The sequence below is a fragment of the Tyto alba genome, unplaced genomic scaffold, assembly GCF_018691265.1.
Source record: "Tyto alba isolate M040663 unplaced genomic scaffold, T.alba_DEE_v4.0 Super-Scaffold_2, whole genome shotgun sequence".
NCBI lineage: Eukaryota > Metazoa > Chordata > Aves > Strigiformes > Tytonidae > Tyto > Tyto alba.
Window position 1 is genome coordinate 38,146,913 of NW_024881282.1, and position 20,673 is coordinate 38,167,585.

General features: G+C 38.5%; 1 protein-coding gene and 1 long non-coding RNA gene across 12 annotated transcripts in view; one reads left to right on the forward strand and one right to left on the reverse strand.

Moving 5' to 3' along the window:
* Positions 1 to 402: 402 nt before the first annotated feature.
* Positions 403 to 5,443, reverse strand: LOC116965713. Its single transcript, XR_004409579.2, has 3 exons — positions 5,270 to 5,443; positions 1,149 to 1,235; positions 403 to 969 (listed from the first exon to the last, which is right to left on the reverse strand). It is a non-coding gene; the product is annotated as an uncharacterized LOC116965713 (long non-coding RNA).
* Positions 5,444 to 5,868: 425 nt separating this feature from the next.
* ANKS1B (ankyrin repeat and sterile alpha motif domain containing 1B) overlaps positions 5,869 to 20,673 on the forward strand; it is a 437,905-nt gene continuing 423,100 nt past the window's right edge. For 6 of the 11 annotated variants that reach the window (XM_033010245.2, XM_033010246.2, XM_033010248.2 and 3 more), the window contains exon 1: positions 5,877 to 6,613. In XM_033010245.2, coding sequence (XP_032866136.1) covers positions 6,480 to 6,613 — 134 coding nt within the window. In that variant the 5' untranslated portion in view covers positions 5,877 to 6,479. Of the gene's footprint in view, positions 6,614 to 20,673 lie in introns of all 11 variants that reach the window. The other 5 variants (XM_033010256.2, XM_033010249.2, XR_004409587.2 and 2 more) reach the window with 4 other exon arrangements.

Here is a 20,673-nt window from a genome sequence, read left to right on the forward strand (position 1 = left end):
ATAGAGAAAGGCCCTGGTAGTTGAAATGACAACCACTTTTTCACCACAAAGAGTTATATTCACTCAAAAAGAACTGGTCAGACCCAAGAATCCAGTGCAAAGTTAACTAGCTGTGTCATTTGTGTTAGGAATAACTATCAAAAATCGAAATTGCAAAGATTGGTAAATTACAGCTAATAACAGAATCAGTGGAAGACTGTGCTTCATTGTATATCTGACAGCACTATATTCATTTGTCTTTTGAGGAGAAAAGCAGTGCTGTTTCCATTTGGTTCCATGTTAATTCCTGCTGCAACATTAATCATAAATTTCTCTTTGTCGTGTATTTCTCCTTTCAAAAGTGTTCTGATTATTCCTAGCTGTATCAACCTCTTACTGTCCAGCTCTCAGTCTGAGATTTATACCTTTTAAATACATATAGACAGTTCTGAGCCTTCCTAGATCATTACCTAAATATGTTCTATTTTCTTCTGCGTACATGAATCATTTCCAGTAACCACTCTCTCTTTTGGACCCAATGAAGTCTAAAGCTGAGTACTGCAGAGCAGCACAGTTGGACTTTGAAATCCATTTGCCTTGTTGGTCATCATAATGTGTATCCACAAGCATAAACAGACCTGAATGATGTGTGCTGTGCAAGTGTTCGCTCAACTATTTTTGTTAATCTTCAGGAGTGATTTACCACTGTATATTCCTATATAATAGTTGCTATTAGCAGAGACACAAACAGAATGGAAACCATTGGCAGCATACCTCTAGCTGTGCTACTGCCTTACAGTGCACCAGTTCCCCCGTGGTGGCATTCCTGTATGCTTCTGTTTAAGAGCCAAGGATAACAACTGTGCACAAATCTTAACAGCTGTCTGTACTTTCAGTTGCAGTCCCTCATCACTTGCATATTTCATCTGAGATTCTGAGATCCTTCTTTCAGGCAGTCAAAATCTGACGTGTAGGCAATGTTGTACATCTCTTAAAAGAGAAGACAAGACGGAGGGAAATATCTTAAAGTCCGAAAGAGGTTGCTGTGTATCAAAGGTAGAAACAAGTTATTTTTATTGTAACAAGCTGTGCCAGTACAGGCAAAGCTTTGATACTGTACTGTATCTGTCAGCATACACTGGTTTGGGGCATCAGCATGCTGCTCTTACCAACTTGTATTCACATTTGATTCTGCATTTCCCTCTAATGCATGAAAAATAGTCCTAGGCACATTTTGATAGCAAACTGATGTAAACCTACAACAGAGCAGAAGGATTGGATGAATAATTATACTGCTAATCCCACCTGCTGTCACACAAGAAATACATTAAAGAAATGTATAGATAGACCAGTTAATCTTAGCATCTGCCATCAGAGGAAAATTGCAATTACACTGGAAATGGCACGGTGGACAGATTTTACTTACTGTCAGTACTATCCCACCAATGTTTTCTGGAGGCTCACCTCTCCAGCAGCAGACACAACCTGCAGCCTGTATGTACTTGAGACTTTCAAGCAGTGGGACATCACAGCCCTCTGGGGAGCACCGCACACTTCTCATGGTATGTTCTTATGACTCTGTAGGTCAGCGTCTGTCTCATAGAATAGTAGTTTAACTTCTTGCTCCTCTTCAGTGTGTTCAGAACCCCATGAGAATGACATAGTGGGGTCAGTCAGTGCAAATGCTGAGACAGCGTCTTGCTGCTGTGCAACATTGCTAAGGGACCATTTCCTTGCATGTTCTTTTCCATTACAAATTTACACCATGACAACATGCCTGAAAGCAACCATTTACAGGAAACATGATCTAGTCGGAATTGTATAGTCAGAGATAGGATTGTTGTGGGTAAGTCATCAAAGATGGCTTTTTCCTTACATGTTACTTGAGCTTCTACTTCTATCTGATGAGCCCAAGCATTCATGTGCTCTTTTGAAACCACAGCACTCTTGGTGTTTTTATATTCCTCATGGGTTACGTTTAGTACCTCCAGTTTCTATAATTTTCTTTTACAGTGGAGGAGGATGTAATTCCTTTTGCATATTTCAGTGGTGAAAGCTAAACTAAGCAGCATGTGAGTATTATGGGGTGTCCCAGTTATCTAAACTGAGGACGTGGCCGTTGTGTCCATCTACCTTCTGAGCCTGTCGCTGAGGAAGGCTGATGTGCAACTGGGTTTCACCCCAAGAAGGCACCAGTACACGACGGGCATTCACGCCTGGCCTCAGGAGCTGAGACACACTCCTGGGACCTCCACCTTGGACTTAGCCTCTGAGCCTGCTGTTTAGATACCTCCTAGGCAATGCAAAGCAAGCTAGTCATGGTGGTTTGAAGTTGACCGTGTCTTTTTCACGCTATGTATATACTATAAAGAGCAAAATACAGTATCAAGCCTGAAAAACTTCTGCCACCTAGGTGCATGAGAAATAGCACTTTCTTTTGGGCACTTTGCAGCCCTTGTCCCCAACTTACCGTGGGTGTACAAAACTGAGAATAATTAGACCTATTTAATGCTAATTTGTTTTCTACTGCCAAACTGATCTGATGGTTTATTCCAGCATTTTGAGCTCGCTCTCAGAATATCCCTCAGAATCTGTAATAGGGATCTTAGACTTTCCTTGTATACTTACATGAGAGGACCGATAATACAGAGTCCTGAAATATGATGTTAATATGTTCACTATTCTACACAGTTATTTTTAATATCACAGATTTGGTTTTTTTTTTTAATACTTGCAACTCAGTTTCTTGTAACCTTTCCATGTTCTTCCTTGAAAACAGAGAAGGGAAAGCCACAGAATGTTAGGAAGCACCCACTTAATCTGCCTTTAAGCACTGGAGGCTGCAGGAAGAGGAAATTAAAAAGTTGTCACCCTGAGAGAACAAAGCCAAGTGATAGTTGCATTGCAAAAAGTATTAAGGAAAGTCCCTGCCTATTACAGTCAATCCCAGTCCTTTCAAATGACAAATCAGCTAAAGAATTTCTAGGTAGGCTAACTGCCTTCTCTGCTATTTTAGAAAATGGAAGAAAACAGAAGGTAGGGCATATGTTGTGTTAAGAGAAGTTTTGAGATTGAAGGTGTGATGCCACTTAGACACTGACAGCTGCAGCGGTCATAACTTAAATGTCTTCACAAATACTAAAATCATAGAATCAAAATTCTGCTGTGGTATGGAACAGCAGTGCTCAAAAAGCATACAATGTTTTGAAAGATCTCTTGGCTGTTTTACGAATTATTTTTCTCATCTGTAACTGCTGAAAATTGTAAAGCCATGTTTCTATGTCTAGTTAACATATTTACCATACATATAATTTTTAACATGCCACAGTGTTGTCCTGATATTACCATAAGCAAAGAACATAAGACATCTAAAAACACAAAGGAGTCACTCACTTGATCTAGTAGGTTTGACCATCTACATTCAACTCAGTCTTGGTGCGTTTTTGTGTTTGGTTTTTTTTTTTTTTTTTTTTCATACTACAGTCCACTATTGATTTCACCTCTGGAAACAGACCAACCCATGTTCTGAATTCTTTGCTTCAGTAGCCCTTAGAATTTATCCATGTTTAACGCTTCCACTAAATCATGCTTCTTAAACTCCTTTTTACTTTTCCAATTGATAGAATAACTGTTTTCTGCTCTATTTGCTAATGAAATTAAACCCTCTGTTTCACCTTCGCTGTTTTGCTGGGCACTAGGCTGATGGGTTTACTGGGGTATGTTTTGAGCCTCATTACATTCATAAAATCCTCCTGAATTTGCTGGCTACTGCATGCATCTGCTCCATTGGTATTTCTATCCTGATTCTCCATACTGTTTTTCAGCACTTTTCTGGATGATCTTTTCAATTAGAGCACAGTCTTGAGACTTTATTTTCCCAAGAAGAATTATGTAACGTTTATACTGAGTCATATTTGCCATCTGCTGATCCAACCACATAAATAATACAAATTCTTAAAGACCTGAGTTTTCCTTAGTATCTGCTTCTAACCTAATTTTTCACAAATGCAAAGGCTTACATGCATACCCCTGTTTTACGATTAGCTCTTCACAGAATACTGGCACCTCTTCAGAGGCTCTCAGCAAACTTGTGAAATCTATTCATGCAGAGGATATGTGTGAGAAGGTATTTATCAGGCAATGCATGTGATCACATACAAAATCAAATGCAAGGCAGAAATAAAGGGAAATTATGGTTACCTTAACAGAGGACATCAAGAAGCTTCAGAATGCAGGGGTATTCTTAGTTTATGGCTAACTTCTTTGGAACTAGTTAATGCTCAAGTGGCTGCTAACAAGATGCATAACTTTCTACTCCGGCTTTAAACTACTGTTTTCCACTGTGACTCTGCTGTGACTAAGGACTTAAACTGTAAATACTAATTCATGTGATTATACATGTATTTATTTAAGCCATAATGAAGCACTTGTGATCACAGAATCAGACCTTAAAATTGCTATTTATATCAGATGTCTTCCATCAGAAAGGCCATAGTCATAGTCTCTCCACCTAATAATTTTATGCCAGTGCTCAAGTCTGTGTCTGGTTGACAACATTGGAGAAGACATCATTTCACATCCCAAAAATGCTGAACTATGTAAATCACATTTTCTAGCTAAAAAATAGATACCGTTTCCTGCTGTGGACAACTATATTGGAAAAATAGGTCGCCATAATGATAAATTTTCTTGCTTTGTAAGAGAAAATATGACCCCAGAATGAAATTGATGTTAATTATTAAGAGTTTAAAGTTGTTTATTTAGCTAATAAAAATATGAAAACAGCTGTAAAACTGTTACTGACAGGGCCTAAAACAAATAATTTGGGACATCAGCAAGGATCTTTCCATTGACTTGAATGTACCATAGGTCTGGAGTAATTAATGCTCTCTCTGAAAACATAACATTAAAATCCTGCCTACCATAGTATCATTTTGCCATTGCTGTGCTTTACATCTTGGGAGCACGGTGTGGGAACGGTAAGAGGCCTTAACTTACCTGCCTGTTGTACCAATGGTTCTACCTACATAAATTATTAAACTAAAACACGGGGCTATAATTTGGCTTTTCATATATGCACGGTATTAAATGGTGCATTAAACAAGGATGTGCCTATGAGTTGGCCAGCACTAAGTATTTCAGCATAGCTTGTCAGGACCTGAAAGCCGCAAGGTATGATTCATTTTGGTGCCTGGAAAAGTCATACAATTAAAAAGCCTTGAAACCCGTAACAGAACCCAGAGCACCAGAAGGGATGAGTGGATCTGACACTAAATATATTCAGTTATACCTCTCACCCGTTGAAGCAGGAAAAAGCCACGATCCTGGCGCTAGATGTGTGTGAGCAGTCCCTCCTGCCTGATTCGCCGAGCCAGCAACTCGGTTTTGCTCCTGACCTCAGCGGGGCCCGGATTTTCTTTTTTTGTCTACACCGATTTGCTCAACGAAGCAGGCTCCTGCCCGCGCCGGAGCGTCCTGCCGTGTCCCTGGATGGCGTTAAATCCCCGTTCGGGTGGCGGGGTGGGCGGGGTGGGGCGGTGAAATCTCACAGACACACGGTCCCCTCGACCCCACCCCACCCGCACCTGCTGCTAATCCGCCTCAGCGGGGCCGTGCCTCAGCACCCACCCCCGACCCGCCGCGGGGCAGCGCGCTCCCCTCAGCGGCCGACAGACCGACCCCCCTCCCCGGTACCCAGGTCCCGCCCTTCTCCTTCCGCAGCTCGGGGCGGCGCTACCTCCCCGCCGCTGCCCCGCAGCACCTGCGGCAGCCGGGCCCGGCCGCCCCGCACAGCTCCCGCCGCCGGGGGGGGGGGGGGGGGACGGACGGACGCACCTGGCAGGGCGGGGCGGGGTGGAGCGCGCGCGCCCGCCCGCAGCAACGGCCGCCGCGCGGCACCGCAGTGTGAGCGCGAGGCGCTGCCGGCGGGCGGGGCGGAGGCCCGGAGCCCGCGGCGGCGGCACCGCCGAACCCGGGCAGCCACTGAGAGCGCGCCAGCCGCGTCTCCCCAGCAACGGGCCTGGCAAGTCAGGGCTGCGCCTCCTCCCTCTGTCCCTCCCTTCTTCCGTCCGTCCGTCCGTGAGGGTCCTTATTCTCCCTTCAGCCCGGCTGGCCACGGGCACCGGCAGCTGAGGCTGCCCGCTCCCGCCTTACTCCCCCCCCCCCTCCCCGCCCCATCCTCTGGACCGGGGCTCGGGGTGTGTGCATGGGAGTGGGGGGGGGGAGGTTCTTTATTGGCCTCGTCCTCCCCCCCCCTCCCTTCTCTTCCACACTCCACCCAGAAATGATCCAGTGAAACTAGGAGGAGGCGATTCTCCTCCTCCCTCCCGCTGCTGCTCCTGCTGGTCTGGAAGGGACTGCAGGAATCTTGGCTCGGCTCGGCTCCCAGGCAGGCTGCGGGGAGGGGAGATCGGCGTGTGGAGAGAGGGGGCCGCTGTGGCGCGGGGTGTAGCTCTCCCGCTGCGCGGCGGGGTGCGTGGGGGGCTGCTGGGTCCCTGACCATGGGGAAGGACCAGGAACTGCTGGAAGCTGCTCGCACTGGGAATGTGGCTCTGGTGGAGAAACTCCTCTCTGGGAGGAAAGGAGGGATCCTGGGCAGTGGATCTGGAGCTATTCCCTTATCCAGCTTACTGAGGTAGGGACATCGTTCCCCGTCAGATGCTGGGGATGCTAACCTCTTCTTCCCTGTCATCATCATCGCCCCTCTCATCCTCATTTCCATTCCTGCATCCTTCATAGTAACAATAAATCGTTCACTCTCTCGCCAAGTACAAGTGTGCCTGTGTTTAAAGTCACAGGCAGTCATTTTATTAATACAGTGTTACTGAATTTCTTGCCTTCAATGCGTCAGTAAGGTACTTGTTCATTCTGTTACTAGCTGAGGTGCAGAACTTACGTTTTTATTGCTGGGCTAATATGCACAATATACTAATTATTCACCCTTTGATATTCCACCTTCAAATGACTACTTTTAATCACAGATGGAAGCGTTAATCACAGCCAAGGCATTGCATTGTGGAATTATGTGTAAAAAGCCATAGCTTCACCCCATACACTCACCCGTAGTTGCTACTCTCACTTGCAGAAGAAATTAGGCATGCCATAGCCTATGAAAGAAAGAAAGGGATTTTTTTTTTTTTTTTTTTTTTTTTTTTATGAGAGATCATTGAGGCAGAGAAGGTGTAAAACTTATGGAACAGGTTAGGTTAGAGCAGCATTACTTTCAAGGTAACTGGATTTAGTGGAGTGAAACTGGGCTGCTGGCCATGTTGGGTAAAAGGACTTAACTTTAGTCATTACTCGTATCTCAGGCAGTCTACAGCATGGCTTTAATGTTAAGTTTCATCGTGCTCTGAAGGGCTTATCACAAGCATTTATGACATTTGACAGTAGTCAAATGAGAGGGTCTGCAGCACACAGTGCAGTGCCAGTGTTCAGTACTACATTAGGCATGGCAAAAGAAGACAGTCAACTGAAATACTGTTGACCTAGAATGTGAGTAAATTGGGGTTTTGTTTTGGTTTGGTTTCTGAAAAGAAAGAAAAAGCCTAGAGAAATGGAAATTGCTTAAATGAAAATCTATTTGTGATTCTATTACCAGTACCTCCTCGTCAATATATTTCTATTATTTCAATGTTCATATTAGAGGAAATTTAGTGTAACTGTCGAAATTATACCTGTTTAAAATAAATGCCTGTTTTAATAATGTCTTGGTATTTTAAAGCTAGTTTTAATGCTCTAAACAACAGCAGTTTAGATATTCATAGTTTACCAAAGTTCTGTGGTGCCCCAGTTCAATTAGTTATTGCACCATTGTTGAATTACTAGCCCATTGACCAAAATCAAAACACACTGTGTGATTGCTTTTAGTACTCGACTTGAATAGGTTGCTTAGCAAGGAGCATGGCAGATAATTGGTTGAATTTAAATTACAAGTCTTCTTAAAATGTGATATTTTTACTATGTACAGAAGTAAGTTCACTTCAGTACAATGACTAGCCATTTACAAACCAGTTCTACTGCATGATTTGTGTAGTGAATTTCATCAGGGCTAGTGCCTGTGCTATATTCTTGCACTGTTACTTTCATGGTGTAAATAGTAAGTTCTGTATATCTAGAGGGAGTGTATTTGCTCGTGTTTTTCCTTTTTATTAAACAGCAGTGTTTTACTTTGTGTATATGGAGCACAGTAACCCATATGTTTTGTATATGCAGATGAGTCATGACAATCATTATTTATCACTCGGAATTTAAGTATTTTATGTTGTAAACTCAACTGTGGCTTTTTTTTTTTTTTTTTTCTGGAAGTGCACTTAGCTTAAAAAGAAGTAAAGCAAAGTAAAATATGTACAGTTTTATTGATGATATTTCTTACTAATGTTATAAAGAATATGGCTTCTGTAAATGTAACTTCAAAAATTGAATGTAAAAATTTAGTGTACAGCTGCTAAAATATTTATAATTTTAAAGAAGTTATTTGAATATATTTAAAAATAATTCAGTAATGGCTTGATGCATAAACATTCAGTCTAACACACTATTGAACATAATGCTTTACAGAAGGAATCTTAATATTTTCATTGACTTCATCAGGAATACTCAAAGTAGTAGCCGCTATGCATTATAGAAAATATTTTCAGGAAATAATTATAGATGCTATGTATTTTAACGTACCTTTTTTGGAGACGTTGCATGATCAAACTGATGCCAGTAATTATGAATTAAGTCCAGAATGACATGCAAGATTAAGGTTGGATCTATCTTGGTACAGAACACATGAAAACAAAAGAAGGTACTGAAGGGGAGTCACACTAACATCTTGATCCTGTGTAGGAAATCAACACTTACAGAAAATACCAAAGTTGTAGAAGAGCCATAATTGTACGGTATAAAAATCTGATTTTGAGGTTGGGAGTATCTGAAGATTCTTTTTAATAGAACACCAACTGAAGTAGCTTACTAGTAAAGCTGTTCTAGTATTTTTTTGCATACAGTTTATTAGACTGAAAAACTGCTTTTGGAAGTTACAATAACGAGAAAGCAATAGAAAAAATACAGGGACATATTTTTCTTCTTTTTATAGACTCTTCAGGAGACATTGTGTTTGACAGTGACTCCTGTTGTTTCATTGATCATAATTATTGCTCAATTCCTAAAGCGCTGCCCCAGAACTCTACCTGTCCTCTTGCAGTGAGAAAGGTCCATGTTGCTTTTTCTTTCTCCTTTTGGCAGTGTTGTTCCTAGCATTAGGTTGGAAAAGTCCAAGTCTTTCAGCATACAAATGGACTAATACTGTGCCTGGTATGTTGGTCTAAGTAGCAGTACACCTTCCCTTTGGATTTCTTGTAAGTGCTGGAGACAACTCAGTATATGTGGCTGAACTCTCCATACCTTGATGCCTTTTTTTGGTGGAGATTTGCTTTGCAGCAATTATGTACCTTGTGAATGAAATTTAATATTCCAGAATCGACAAAAATACATCGATTGTTATCTGAACCAAGGAACAAACTATCTGGGCTCTGATCTCCTATTTACATTTTCATAACAATTTTCTTCTGACTCTTAGTGTACTTTATGCTACTTGGAGGAAAAATAGGGCAAGCTTTTTTATGGTTGTTTTACAGCTGAACCTATTCATTGATGTTAATTGCAGAGTAAATTATCTATTTTTTAAAGGGCTGGCTTCTAAGTCATTATATTAAATTATGACAACAGTTCAGGAAAACAACACTGTTCTGGAAGGCTTTTTAAGCACACATATAAATATATTAATTCATGTGAGGATTTAAACCCCTGCTTAATGCAGAGTATGTGCAAAGTACATAAAAATGATATATGCTTAATTAAGAGGTCATATGCATCCAGATATCTTTAATAGATACTATGTAAGACCTCATGCCCAAATTGATTTATCTAAAGCAATGACAACAAATCAGTGATGTTTGACTGTGTGGATTGTATAACTTGTTTCAGTTCAGGAGAAGCACTGAGAGGCTCTGAGTCAGACTGTGGCCCCCTACCTGAACCTCCATGCTTTGCTCTGGAATATAAAGATTGGGCATGAATACACTGAGCATGATTTCCTCAGACTCAAAAGTTAACATAAGGCATTGCAACATACTAGAGCAAGTATATTCCTCAGTAAACACCTGGCATAGAGTAGTTTAGTGGGTTAAATAAACCTAGATAGTTAGTGGCATTTTAGATGCCCATGAGTTTCTGAGGCATCTGCATGGGCTGCTGGACTTCAACAAAGAACCATGACCTGCGGAGATTAATCTAAATTCCAGGTGGGATACACTAGGACATCTAAAGACATGTTATACATGTGTGTGGGCTACAGTTTCCAACTCAAAACATTAGTGCAGGGCTGGGATTTGTTCTTTTACTATGAAAAAAAGATATTTTGAGACACCTCAAGTGTAAAGAAAGTTTCTTTTCTCTGTTTCTTCTGGAATTCCACTTCCTGGAATTGTCATACATTAGTATATTAACTATGTTTCATATTAAAAAAAAAATAAAGTTTTTTAAGTATGTAATAAATTGCAAAGAGAATTTGCACAGATTTTTAAATTATTACACTGTTTTTTATATTATTCCGGTATAAACATGAAAACTTAAGTGTGAAATCCCACAGTCCTTCTAACAGAATGTATCATTCAGTTCTTGTATCCCAGCTCCTTAAATCTACATTAAATGATTTAACACATAAAAAGAGTAAAGTGTTTCTAACAAAACCAGTATTTTAAATTTACTTAATGTACTTAATTTGATTATCTGTATATACATAACATGTTTTTATTGACCAACCAGTTTTTCATTACTGGGTAGAGACAGGCTCTGATTCTTTCAAAGTGTTTTAGGAAAAATAGTTTTGAAGGTTTTGATGTATCTCAGAGACCTTATGTAATTTTGCCATGTGCTGTTATGTACATGCCTTTTTGCGCTACTGATGTGTTACAATATAAAGAAAAATGGATAGTTCTTGATTAAATGATGGTTTTTAGTCTTTTTAGACTTCACGTGTTAAAAGAAGAGCTTTGGATTTTTAACGGGGCTGTGGGATAGAATATGAATTAATGTGAACTGGCACAAAGTAGTAGTGAAGGGTGAGTTGGCCCCTTCTTGCTCTTTGTTGGCTACTACTTCCATTACACAGCATGGGCGGGTGGAGCAGCCTGCATGGAGCTGGTTTTATCCCCTTCTACGCTTGGCAGACTGCGGCAGGGAATGGCTCCATTCTTTGCTTATCCTTACTTAATGCAGCTACACCATATATAGGCCTGGCCCAAGATATTTCTCCTCTAAAGTGTAAGAAACCCAGGAAGCAGATTGTCAGTCTGCGAGTTGCAATCTGTTTCTTCATCTGTTTCTCAGAGCAGTGTCTTGCTCGCAGCAAAGCCACAGTTCAGCCTGATGGCCTCAGTGCATGCTGAGAACCACACAAATCCACTTCTATCCTTGTGCAGAGCCCTGGGATTTATTCAGCTTCCTGTGCAAAATCAGATTACACTTAGATATGGCACATAGAGTGGAATGTATTTAAAAATATCATGAGGCTTTAGTTAAAATTTCAACAAAGTTGTTTTCATGTTATAATTTAAATAACAAGAGGATCACCTTATCAACAAAAATAAAGGCAATAGTTCTGTTTTTCATTACAAGTAGCATTGTTTAAAGTAAGAGAAACTTTCTTAGGTTGACTTTATAAAGAGACTGTTATATGAGGCTTGCAGTAGCAGGGTTCTGGGTTTATGTACTTCTGAGGTCACTTGTTTCTTTGCTACAAAGTATTTATTTCAGACAACCAGTGCAGATAATAAAATGGCAAGTATTTGTTACACAGAGGTCAATGAGGTATCCAATTAGTCTATGCTTACTTCTCATTTTAGTTGCACTACTTTAATTAATACATGGAGGTTTTTGTACAGATGTCCCATGCAGAGACCAGCATTTCCAGATTCCCGTTACCTTCTTTATCTTGTTAGAGTAGGAAACTTAAGTCTTTTGGGGGCATACTTAATTTTTCATACTTAATATTTCAGTATGAAATGCAAATTAATGATCACTAAACCAGTTTATGCTGTTCAGTATTATTATTAGTTGATTCTGCATGTTTGCCCTTTCAAATATATGAGCTTCTTGTAAATTTAACCTTCATTTTTTAATTTTCTACCTTTCTTAGACTTATTTTTGATAAATACTTTCAATCAAAGTTTAGACAAAATTTTATCTATGGAATTCTTTAGATTTCTTTGCAAGTTTGAAACATTTACAATATGTAAAGGTAGCAATATGGGCGGTATCCAGGATATCTGGTAGAATTCTCATTGTTAAGTGCAAGGCAATTCACAAAGTTTGTGTAATTAATCTTTCCTAAGAGCTCATCGTGATCCTGGATTCACAGGGCTGTAGTTAATCTCTGTGGATAAACTTCTCACTTCTCCTTACTCCAGATCTTGTTTTCTGAGTATTGTTCGAGTGTATGTTCTATTAATTTTCTAAAATGTTAGACCAAATGTAAAAAATGACCACTAAGAACTGTAGATCTAGAGTAAAATCTACCAAGGTCATATTATCTACCCATAGATAGGATCAATATGTGGGATGTAGAAGTACTGGGAGGACTGTTGGAGTTTATGATGGAGTTAGGAAGACTAATAAGGGAAATTTTACAGACATGTTAAGGAGAAGGTAAGGAAAAAATCCAGAAAGTTGAAATGTCAGTAACTTGAATTTTTTTTAGAATTCTAGAATTCCTAGCCACTAGATGGCTGGCGTCTAACTCTGTAGAAGACCATATAAATGCATTCTGATCACCATCTTGTTTTCCCTCTTGTCTGACATTGACGATTTTAGTAGTTTGGTAATTCAGTAGTATTAATGTTGCTTTATACATTTTTAAAAAATCATATGTGACAATACTGCTTTTAAGTGGTAGTGTTGTAGCAGAACTAAGAGGGGAAACAAATGAAATAAAATGAAGAATGATGTAATCTGAAAGGTCTGCTGTCTTGTGACTTGTCAAGGTTGGAAATGTTATGATGAGCAAATGCAGATGCTTTTAAGACAAGCATTTTCACAGTCATTGCACTAGTCATCAAGCAGAATGTAACCGTGTTTCTAAAACTCTACAGGTAGATTCTTTTATTTGCTTGAGTTTCAGTTTGTATGGTTATTAATGAATGAGCTATTAAGGAACTGCATATAGCTCTAGGCCATTCTTTTATTGCCCTGACATAGGCAGAAGTAGAAGCATCCTATAAACTGCTTTAATTTATGATGCTGGTATATAATCCTTAAGGGACAATACAGTGTAGAGTGCAGTTACGCTCCCTTTCCTTCAGCAAGCTTAGCCTGCTCACCTGGGGAGGTGACATTCACAAGAGTTCCACAGCTGGATTTCCCTTCTGCCATGGAATTTTTCTTCTGGCCACTTCCAGTCAGAGTGAACATCCTAATTCTTTTTATTACCTCAAGGTGAAATATTTTGACAACTCTTAATGTTAAATGTGTAAGGCATAATAAGCAGTGTTAATTCCTGCCTACTGATATGACATTTTCATGTACATGGATCCTTTTGGGAAGTAGGGAGTACATTTTGTTTGAACTTTATAGCCTTTATGAGAAGACTTTTATTACTTTCTAATTACTTTTTTCTGATCACAGTATTTTCAGTATGTTCATTTTGCATTTAAGAAGTGATATAACAACTCTTCTGTACCTAATTTAACATCTATGAATTTCTAATAATGTACATGTATCTAATATAAGAAAGGTTCTGTGAGATTTAATTCCAAGAGATTGTGCTTTTATTAAAATCATTTTACATTGTTTCTCATTTATTGCACATATGTTTTCTAAAGAAAGAAGGAATGCTAAAAATGACATCTTGATGCCATTTGGTTCCAATTTAAAACACCCACCAGTAGCTGTGTTTCTATAGGTGTTGATGTGTGTGCTTAGGTGTCTAAGTTCCCATTATAGCCAATGGAGATCTAGTCAATACAGTTAGGGAGCATACAGAGTGATTCAGCTCACCCTGAAGTAGATATTGAATGATTTTATTTCAAACCACGTGCCTCATTTAAATATTTTTTTAAGTAAAAATATTTCAGTGAAGAACAGGAAAACAAAGCCATTTTGAGGTCATGCAGCTGGGAGTGAATAACCTCTTGCACCACTACAGACTCTTATGCTGGAGTTGGACATTTTTTCATGTTTTTCTTCTTTTTCTGTCAAATGACAAAATTACAAAATGCCATTACAAAAAAACATCATTACAAAGACATCAATGTGAATTTTAGTCTTTGAGTTTCCATATTAGTAACTTCTTTCTCCTCTAAGAATGGTGTGATTATTGTGTGGATTTTTCTGTACGCCTTCATAGCCCAGACAAATGCTGGAATAGGTTAAGTTGTAAAGTATTCATGTTGTCACAGTATGCGAAGTGTCCAGGAAATAGATGCCTTTTAGAGAAGGTAAAAAAAAAGAACAGTTTTATAAAATAGAATTGGGAGTATCTTCTGAATAGGTATTTTCCTTCTGCATATTGCCTGATATTTCAAACCTTTGTGATGTAACTTTCTGGTGTGTTTGTTACAGGTAATTCTGAGAGTTAACTGTGAGTTTAATGTCTTCGATGTTTACTTGCTGACTTGTTAGGGTCATTGTTTTCTACTTTTAGATGCCACCAGATATGAGTAGTGAATCTGTGTGTCTAGGTTATTTTTGCACATTATAACTCCCAACACACTAATATTAGCAGTATGACCCCAGAATCTCAATTAAGTCATTGGTAAGGTTTCCTAAAAAATGTAATTTACATTTATTTTTAGTTTTTAATTTTCTCAAGTAATTATTTATCCACTTCCATATCCTCCTTGTCATCTGTATAGCTAATTTGTCAGATTATGCTCATAAGCAATTTGCAATCACTTTGCTTCCTGTTTTGTTCACATTTACTGCAGAGCAGTATCTTGCATAACCAAGTGGTCTAATGATCTGCCAGGGATCTTCTCACATAATGTGCACAAGTAACATTTCAGAGAACCAAATAACCAAATGTGGAAATAAAGCATGTGGTATACACTATATGTTACAAATCTGTTATTTGCCTGTCACAATAGTTAAATCTATCCCTTCTGGTTTTACTTTCATGTAGACTATGTAAGTTTTGATTTTGGAAGGATGTGAGTGGTGACATAAGCAGAAAATGAAGCCTATAAAGAATGGAATAGGTATGTGTTCTGAGTGAGGAGATGTGGCTAGATGACAGGTGGAGAGAGACCTGAATAGAGGTATTTGGAGTGTTTTGGTAAGCAGGATGTATTAAAAAAATCTGAAAAGGCTGGAATGCTAGAAATGGATGGTAAAGGAAGTTGAAATAAGAATTGAGACCATGAATAAGAACTGAGACTGGCTGACCGTGGAAGTTAGCAGTAGTGTGGAGAGAAAGAGGCAGGTTTAGGAGAAGAGGTACAAGAAGCAGGGCAAAAGGACTTATATTCAGCAGAACAATCAGAAAATGTATATCTGCTGAACTATAGTTTTCATTCAGAGCCTGACATTTTCATATTTCCTTGCTATAACAAATATTTGTGAAATGCATTTGCAAACTGTCTCATTTTAGTGCTAAAATAGATAGTTAATGAAGTGCTATTGGTCATTGCATTAGTTTAAATGGAAGAGGTGGTTGTGATGGATATAGAGAACCTAAATGATTTGGAAAAGTTTTTCCAAGATGATACCACATGGTGAAGTTTCAGGAGTTTTAGTTTGCTTTTTTTATTAATGGTGAAAATAAGGTTGCCGGTGCAGTTTTTATTTAGCCTTCTGAATGCAGGCATTATTATTTTTTCTAGTGACACAATCCTGTAGCCTTTTCTTTCACAAGGTTCTTACCTCAGTTTCGGTCCAGTATAGACAGTGCTTATTGAATAAGCAGTTATTCAATATTTTTTACCCTTATTATTCAATGTTTATTTACTGCACACAATTCGAACTCTTCTCTAGAAAAAGCATGATTAAATTTTCCCCAGGGCTTTTCATTGGTGTTTGTTTCTATAGTTTCTGACTGCTTCACAACAGTGAGTTTACTGTCACAGTACTTCCGTGACTAAGGGTGTTAATATCTGCAGTTCAAAAATGCTAACTGAAGCACAGTTAGATTATGGTGAGAGGTATCTGCTGACTTGGTGTTTCTAACTGGTAAATACAAGGAGCTCACTTTTCACAGTATCAGTATAGTTAGTGTGAAAACATAAGAATGGCTCTTCCCAGTCAGAATGGAAGTCCATCTAGCCAAGTGGCATCCCAATAGTGACTGGGACTTAAGAGGCTGATCTTAGAAGAATGTAACAGCAAAGCAAGCATATAGTAAGTAATACTTCCTCCAGTGTACTCTCACAGCTTCCAACAATTTACAGCAGCTTTCTGAGACAGATGTATTATCTTTGTATTTAATAGCTCCAGTGGATTTTTCTTCCCTGCATTTGCTCAATTGGTCTTTGAAGCAATGCAAATTTTTAGCATTCATAGCATCTCACAGCAAGGGCTTCACATCTTAATGAAGTATTATGTGAAGAACATTCTCTATAAATTAAGTAGTATTTTATATGTTCAAATATATAAAGATCTTTTCAGATGTTCTGAGGTTTGTTTCTGGAGTACAGATACCAATAGAATCCAGTTCTGTGGTACAGCATTAAACTGCTGTTCCTGTTCTTACCTTGTTTAATTGATTTAGTAAATACCAGTGCACCTTATAATATCTTTGATTTTCAAGAAGAGTTCTTATTCATTCATCCCCATTATAGGGAATAGGCCTTCAACTGTTCCACGATCAACATTTATTGCACAGGAAAAATTAATATGGAACCATGTAATCAGTAAGGCTAATACATATGTGTAAGCAGAATGACTTAGCACCAGCACTTTAATCATTGTCTTTGCAACCTCAATAATTTTCTTAATGTGCTCTTCTGTATGTATGTATATATATATATTTATATATAGAAATATTTATATATATGTATTTATATATATTAAATATCTTTTTCATCAGAAAACTTTATTTCTTTTGAGAATGTAAATATAGACTACCTGTGTAGTGGTGAACAGAATGTAATGAATTTGGAGATGCCTCTATTAATTTACAAAAACTACAATTCCTGATGTGTATCTAATATCCTTATAAAAATGATGTGGAATTAGAGATGCTAGAGGATTTTTTTTTCTTTTTTTCTTTTTGGCAAGTAATGATATGGATTTGAACAAGATTCCCGTTATATTACCTGAGATAGCAAAGGTGAGGCAAGAAAAATAAGACTTTAATTGCTGAAAATAATTTGTGAAGATGGAAATGAAACAACTGCTTGTAAGGAAAGTATGTTACTTTCCTCTCATCTTTTGTGGGAAACAGTTATGGAGGAAAGAGCAAGGTCATTCCCCAGTGATGAAATATTTCCTCTTGTATGTCATGCCCTAGAAAGATAGTTTGAGGCATAAATGGAATGTGTATCATTTTCCCACTTAAACTAGTGAATCAGAGTTAATTAATTACTTCAGGAGTAAGCTTTACAGTAGATGAAGCCAGTCCTGGTCACTGGTAATTACCACATTGGTACCGCTTAACCAAAAAAGAGAGAAACTTCAGCATTCCGCCTCCATGTCTCTGTCATTCAGGCAAGAATAAATGAAAGGTAAAATTAAAAGTTCATTGCACCCTTGCAGGTCTAAGAATTTTGTCATGATGCCAGTGTTTGAGAACACATACACCCCATGTGTTCTGAAGGAGAATATATGTGATTGATTTGGAGCTGCCTATGACAGTCTAAAAATATTAGTACTTGACTGTGACATTATTGTGGTACTGATTTTGTGCATTTTGTGAATTATGGTAAAGATTATCAAAAATGCAACCGAGAAAGAAGATTTGGATCCAGATGCAGGTTTTGCAGAAAATCCTGGAGAAACAATGAGAGATACTCAATATGATGCCATTGTCGTATCTCTTCTAAATCCCAAGAAGCTGATCTTGGTGAGCAGATGCAGGCTTGGGCATCAGCTGGATTTAGAGTTGTACTATTGAGACACAGGGAGAGGAGTCATGAGAAATGCAGTGAGTTCCAGAACCTCACCGGCTAGGGTTCTTTAACTCGCCACTGATTATGTGTCTATTATTTAAAAAAATACACTGCTTGAAAGGCAAATTTACTTTGAAGAGGTGGAAGCACGTACTTAAAAAGCACCCGCCTTAATGCTTTCTTCAGTTCAAGGATTAAAGTGGCAAATGTTTCATAGGCTTAAAGCTCCAGATGTTTGGTCAAGAGATCTGTATGTGTATTTTACACCTGCTTCTACATCTAACAGGACACTGCTTAATGAGTTACCCCTAAAGAATAGTTGTTTATTTTGGGATATTTGCTTCTGCATTCCAAGTGTGCAGAGTGACAGAATCTTCATATTAAGGTGAAAGTATGTTGCTCTAGATTGGAAAATATTGCAATCTTTTGTTCTTTATTTTTTTCTTTAAATCTTTTAAATAAAGATTATAGTTTAAAACAAGTAAATTTTTGCTGAAAGAAAAGATCTGGGAATTTAGATAATTAAAGGGCTCTCAGCAACAAAAACCAAAAAATTTTTATATTTCAGAACTACTTCTAAGGCATTAACTTGTGAAAAAAGGCTCAGGCATACTGAAATAAGATTTTCTTTTCACCCTGTATTTTCCCTTGCTTAATGTGTCTCCTACAATCAGAAATAAAATCCTTGGCTTTCATTGCTCACTGGTTCAAATTAGACCAGTGATTTCTTCCGTTAGTGTTTAGGAAGAAGTTTTATTTGGTTGATTTTTGTAATACTGTTTCTTACAAAATACTTGATACTCATGTCATAGCTAAAGAAAATTGAGCCAGTTTGTGATGTGACTGCTTTAACAATGACAGATACTCAAACTCTGAATTTTTCTGTTGGTGAGGGTTGTATAACGGAAAAATCGGCTTTTTTTGGTCAGTTTTCAAAATATACTTGGAATCAACTTTAATCATATGGTCTTTTCGCTCTTTTGATCAAACTTGAGGGTATACAAGAACTCCAAGACCTAGACCCTTAGCAACAGTTATGACAAGGTAACCTTGCCACAGGAATCATTTAAGTACTCCAAAACTGTGTAAGAGTTACATAGGTATAATGTCAGAAAAGGATTAGCAGAAACAGAAACCCTGTGATGTGTTTCCAATGCATAAATCGTTTTTCCGTGAAATGAACTGTTTGCTTCTCCTCCTCTTGCTTTGAAGCTCACCTGGTTGTAACAGGGCACAGACTCAGAAAATAAGTTTTGAGAAAAGCAAGTGAGGTTGCTAAGAAATGTCTGCCTATTAAGCAGTCAAGGGACCATCCTTTCTGTTAGGCTGACTACTTCAGTAGACAACCTCCAGAGAATAAATCAGCTAATTATGATAGTGGCAAGAGACGAGACAAACAAAGCTTTCTTTCCCTTCCCTCAGTAACTAAATATTGTTTTCATAGATTTTTTTTCTCCTCATCATCCCTCCTTTTCCCAGCAGAGCTGATTTTCTCCCCTTTTCTCTTACTGTGACACCCAGCTTGAAAGGGCAGAAAAGTTAGGAAGTGAAGGATCCTGAAGTTCCTTATGCCAACCCTGTTAAAGAGGACCTTGCTGCAGATACTCACCCCAAGGGCAGGAGTCCAGTATGAAAAAGTAGAAGATCTAAATTAATGCTTTTGGGGAACGCAGAAGGCACTAGATTTGACAATAGCATGGAAAAACTGAACATAATCAGGGCAGAATTCATTGGGAAGCTTGAAAGAACAGAGACAGTGCTAGGCAAAAGTGATAAGATCAAGGATACAAGATTGATTTTGGAATTGGGACATGATAACTTCTTGACAGAGAGGTGGACATCAGCTTTCAAAACCTTCCTCAAACACTGATGAAAACTAAGAATGGCAAATACATTTATTTAGAAAGTGATAAAGAACTACATGAGCGTGGTTGGATGTTGTCTGGTCTTTGCACAACAGACATGTAGCACATGTGAATGAATCTGTCTAGCTACTTGGGAAAATGCCAAAACCAAAACCACCAGCTCTGAAAAAAGGCAGAAGGAAGGAGCTAAGTCCCTTTGCGGTATTTCTGTTTAAATGTGTTCTTGGGTTAAAAAAACCTCAGGAGAGAATGAGACAGCAGGCCTCAGGATTACTCTTTAAAGGATGGAGCCAGAGTGTCTAGACCTCCTTGGAAAAAGTGTACTACTTTGTCTAGTCTTCAATTCATAGTAGCTAATTACCCAAATCTCCTTTGAAAATATGACTTTCTTAAATGACACAAGATGTTACCATTTTTGGATAGGTTCCCAATAAACTCTAAAGAGGAATTAAGAACAGTTATTCCAGAAGGTTAGCTCATAGTACACATATCTCGTCAAGTTTCACTTGACTTGTGAGATGCTGTGGCACTGTCGGTAGTTTCAGCAACTGTCATGCAGCATGCATTGTTACAGTCTAATGGGATTCTTGGAAAGGTCTAGAATATAGCTGAGATCTTCCTGGGAAAATGAACCTTTCGGTAAAATTGTCAATTCATTACATTCCTGAAAAGTATCTTCAGTTATTTTTGGACCTTGGGGGTTTTCCATTCCCATCTCCATAGAAAGCAATCTGTATATGACA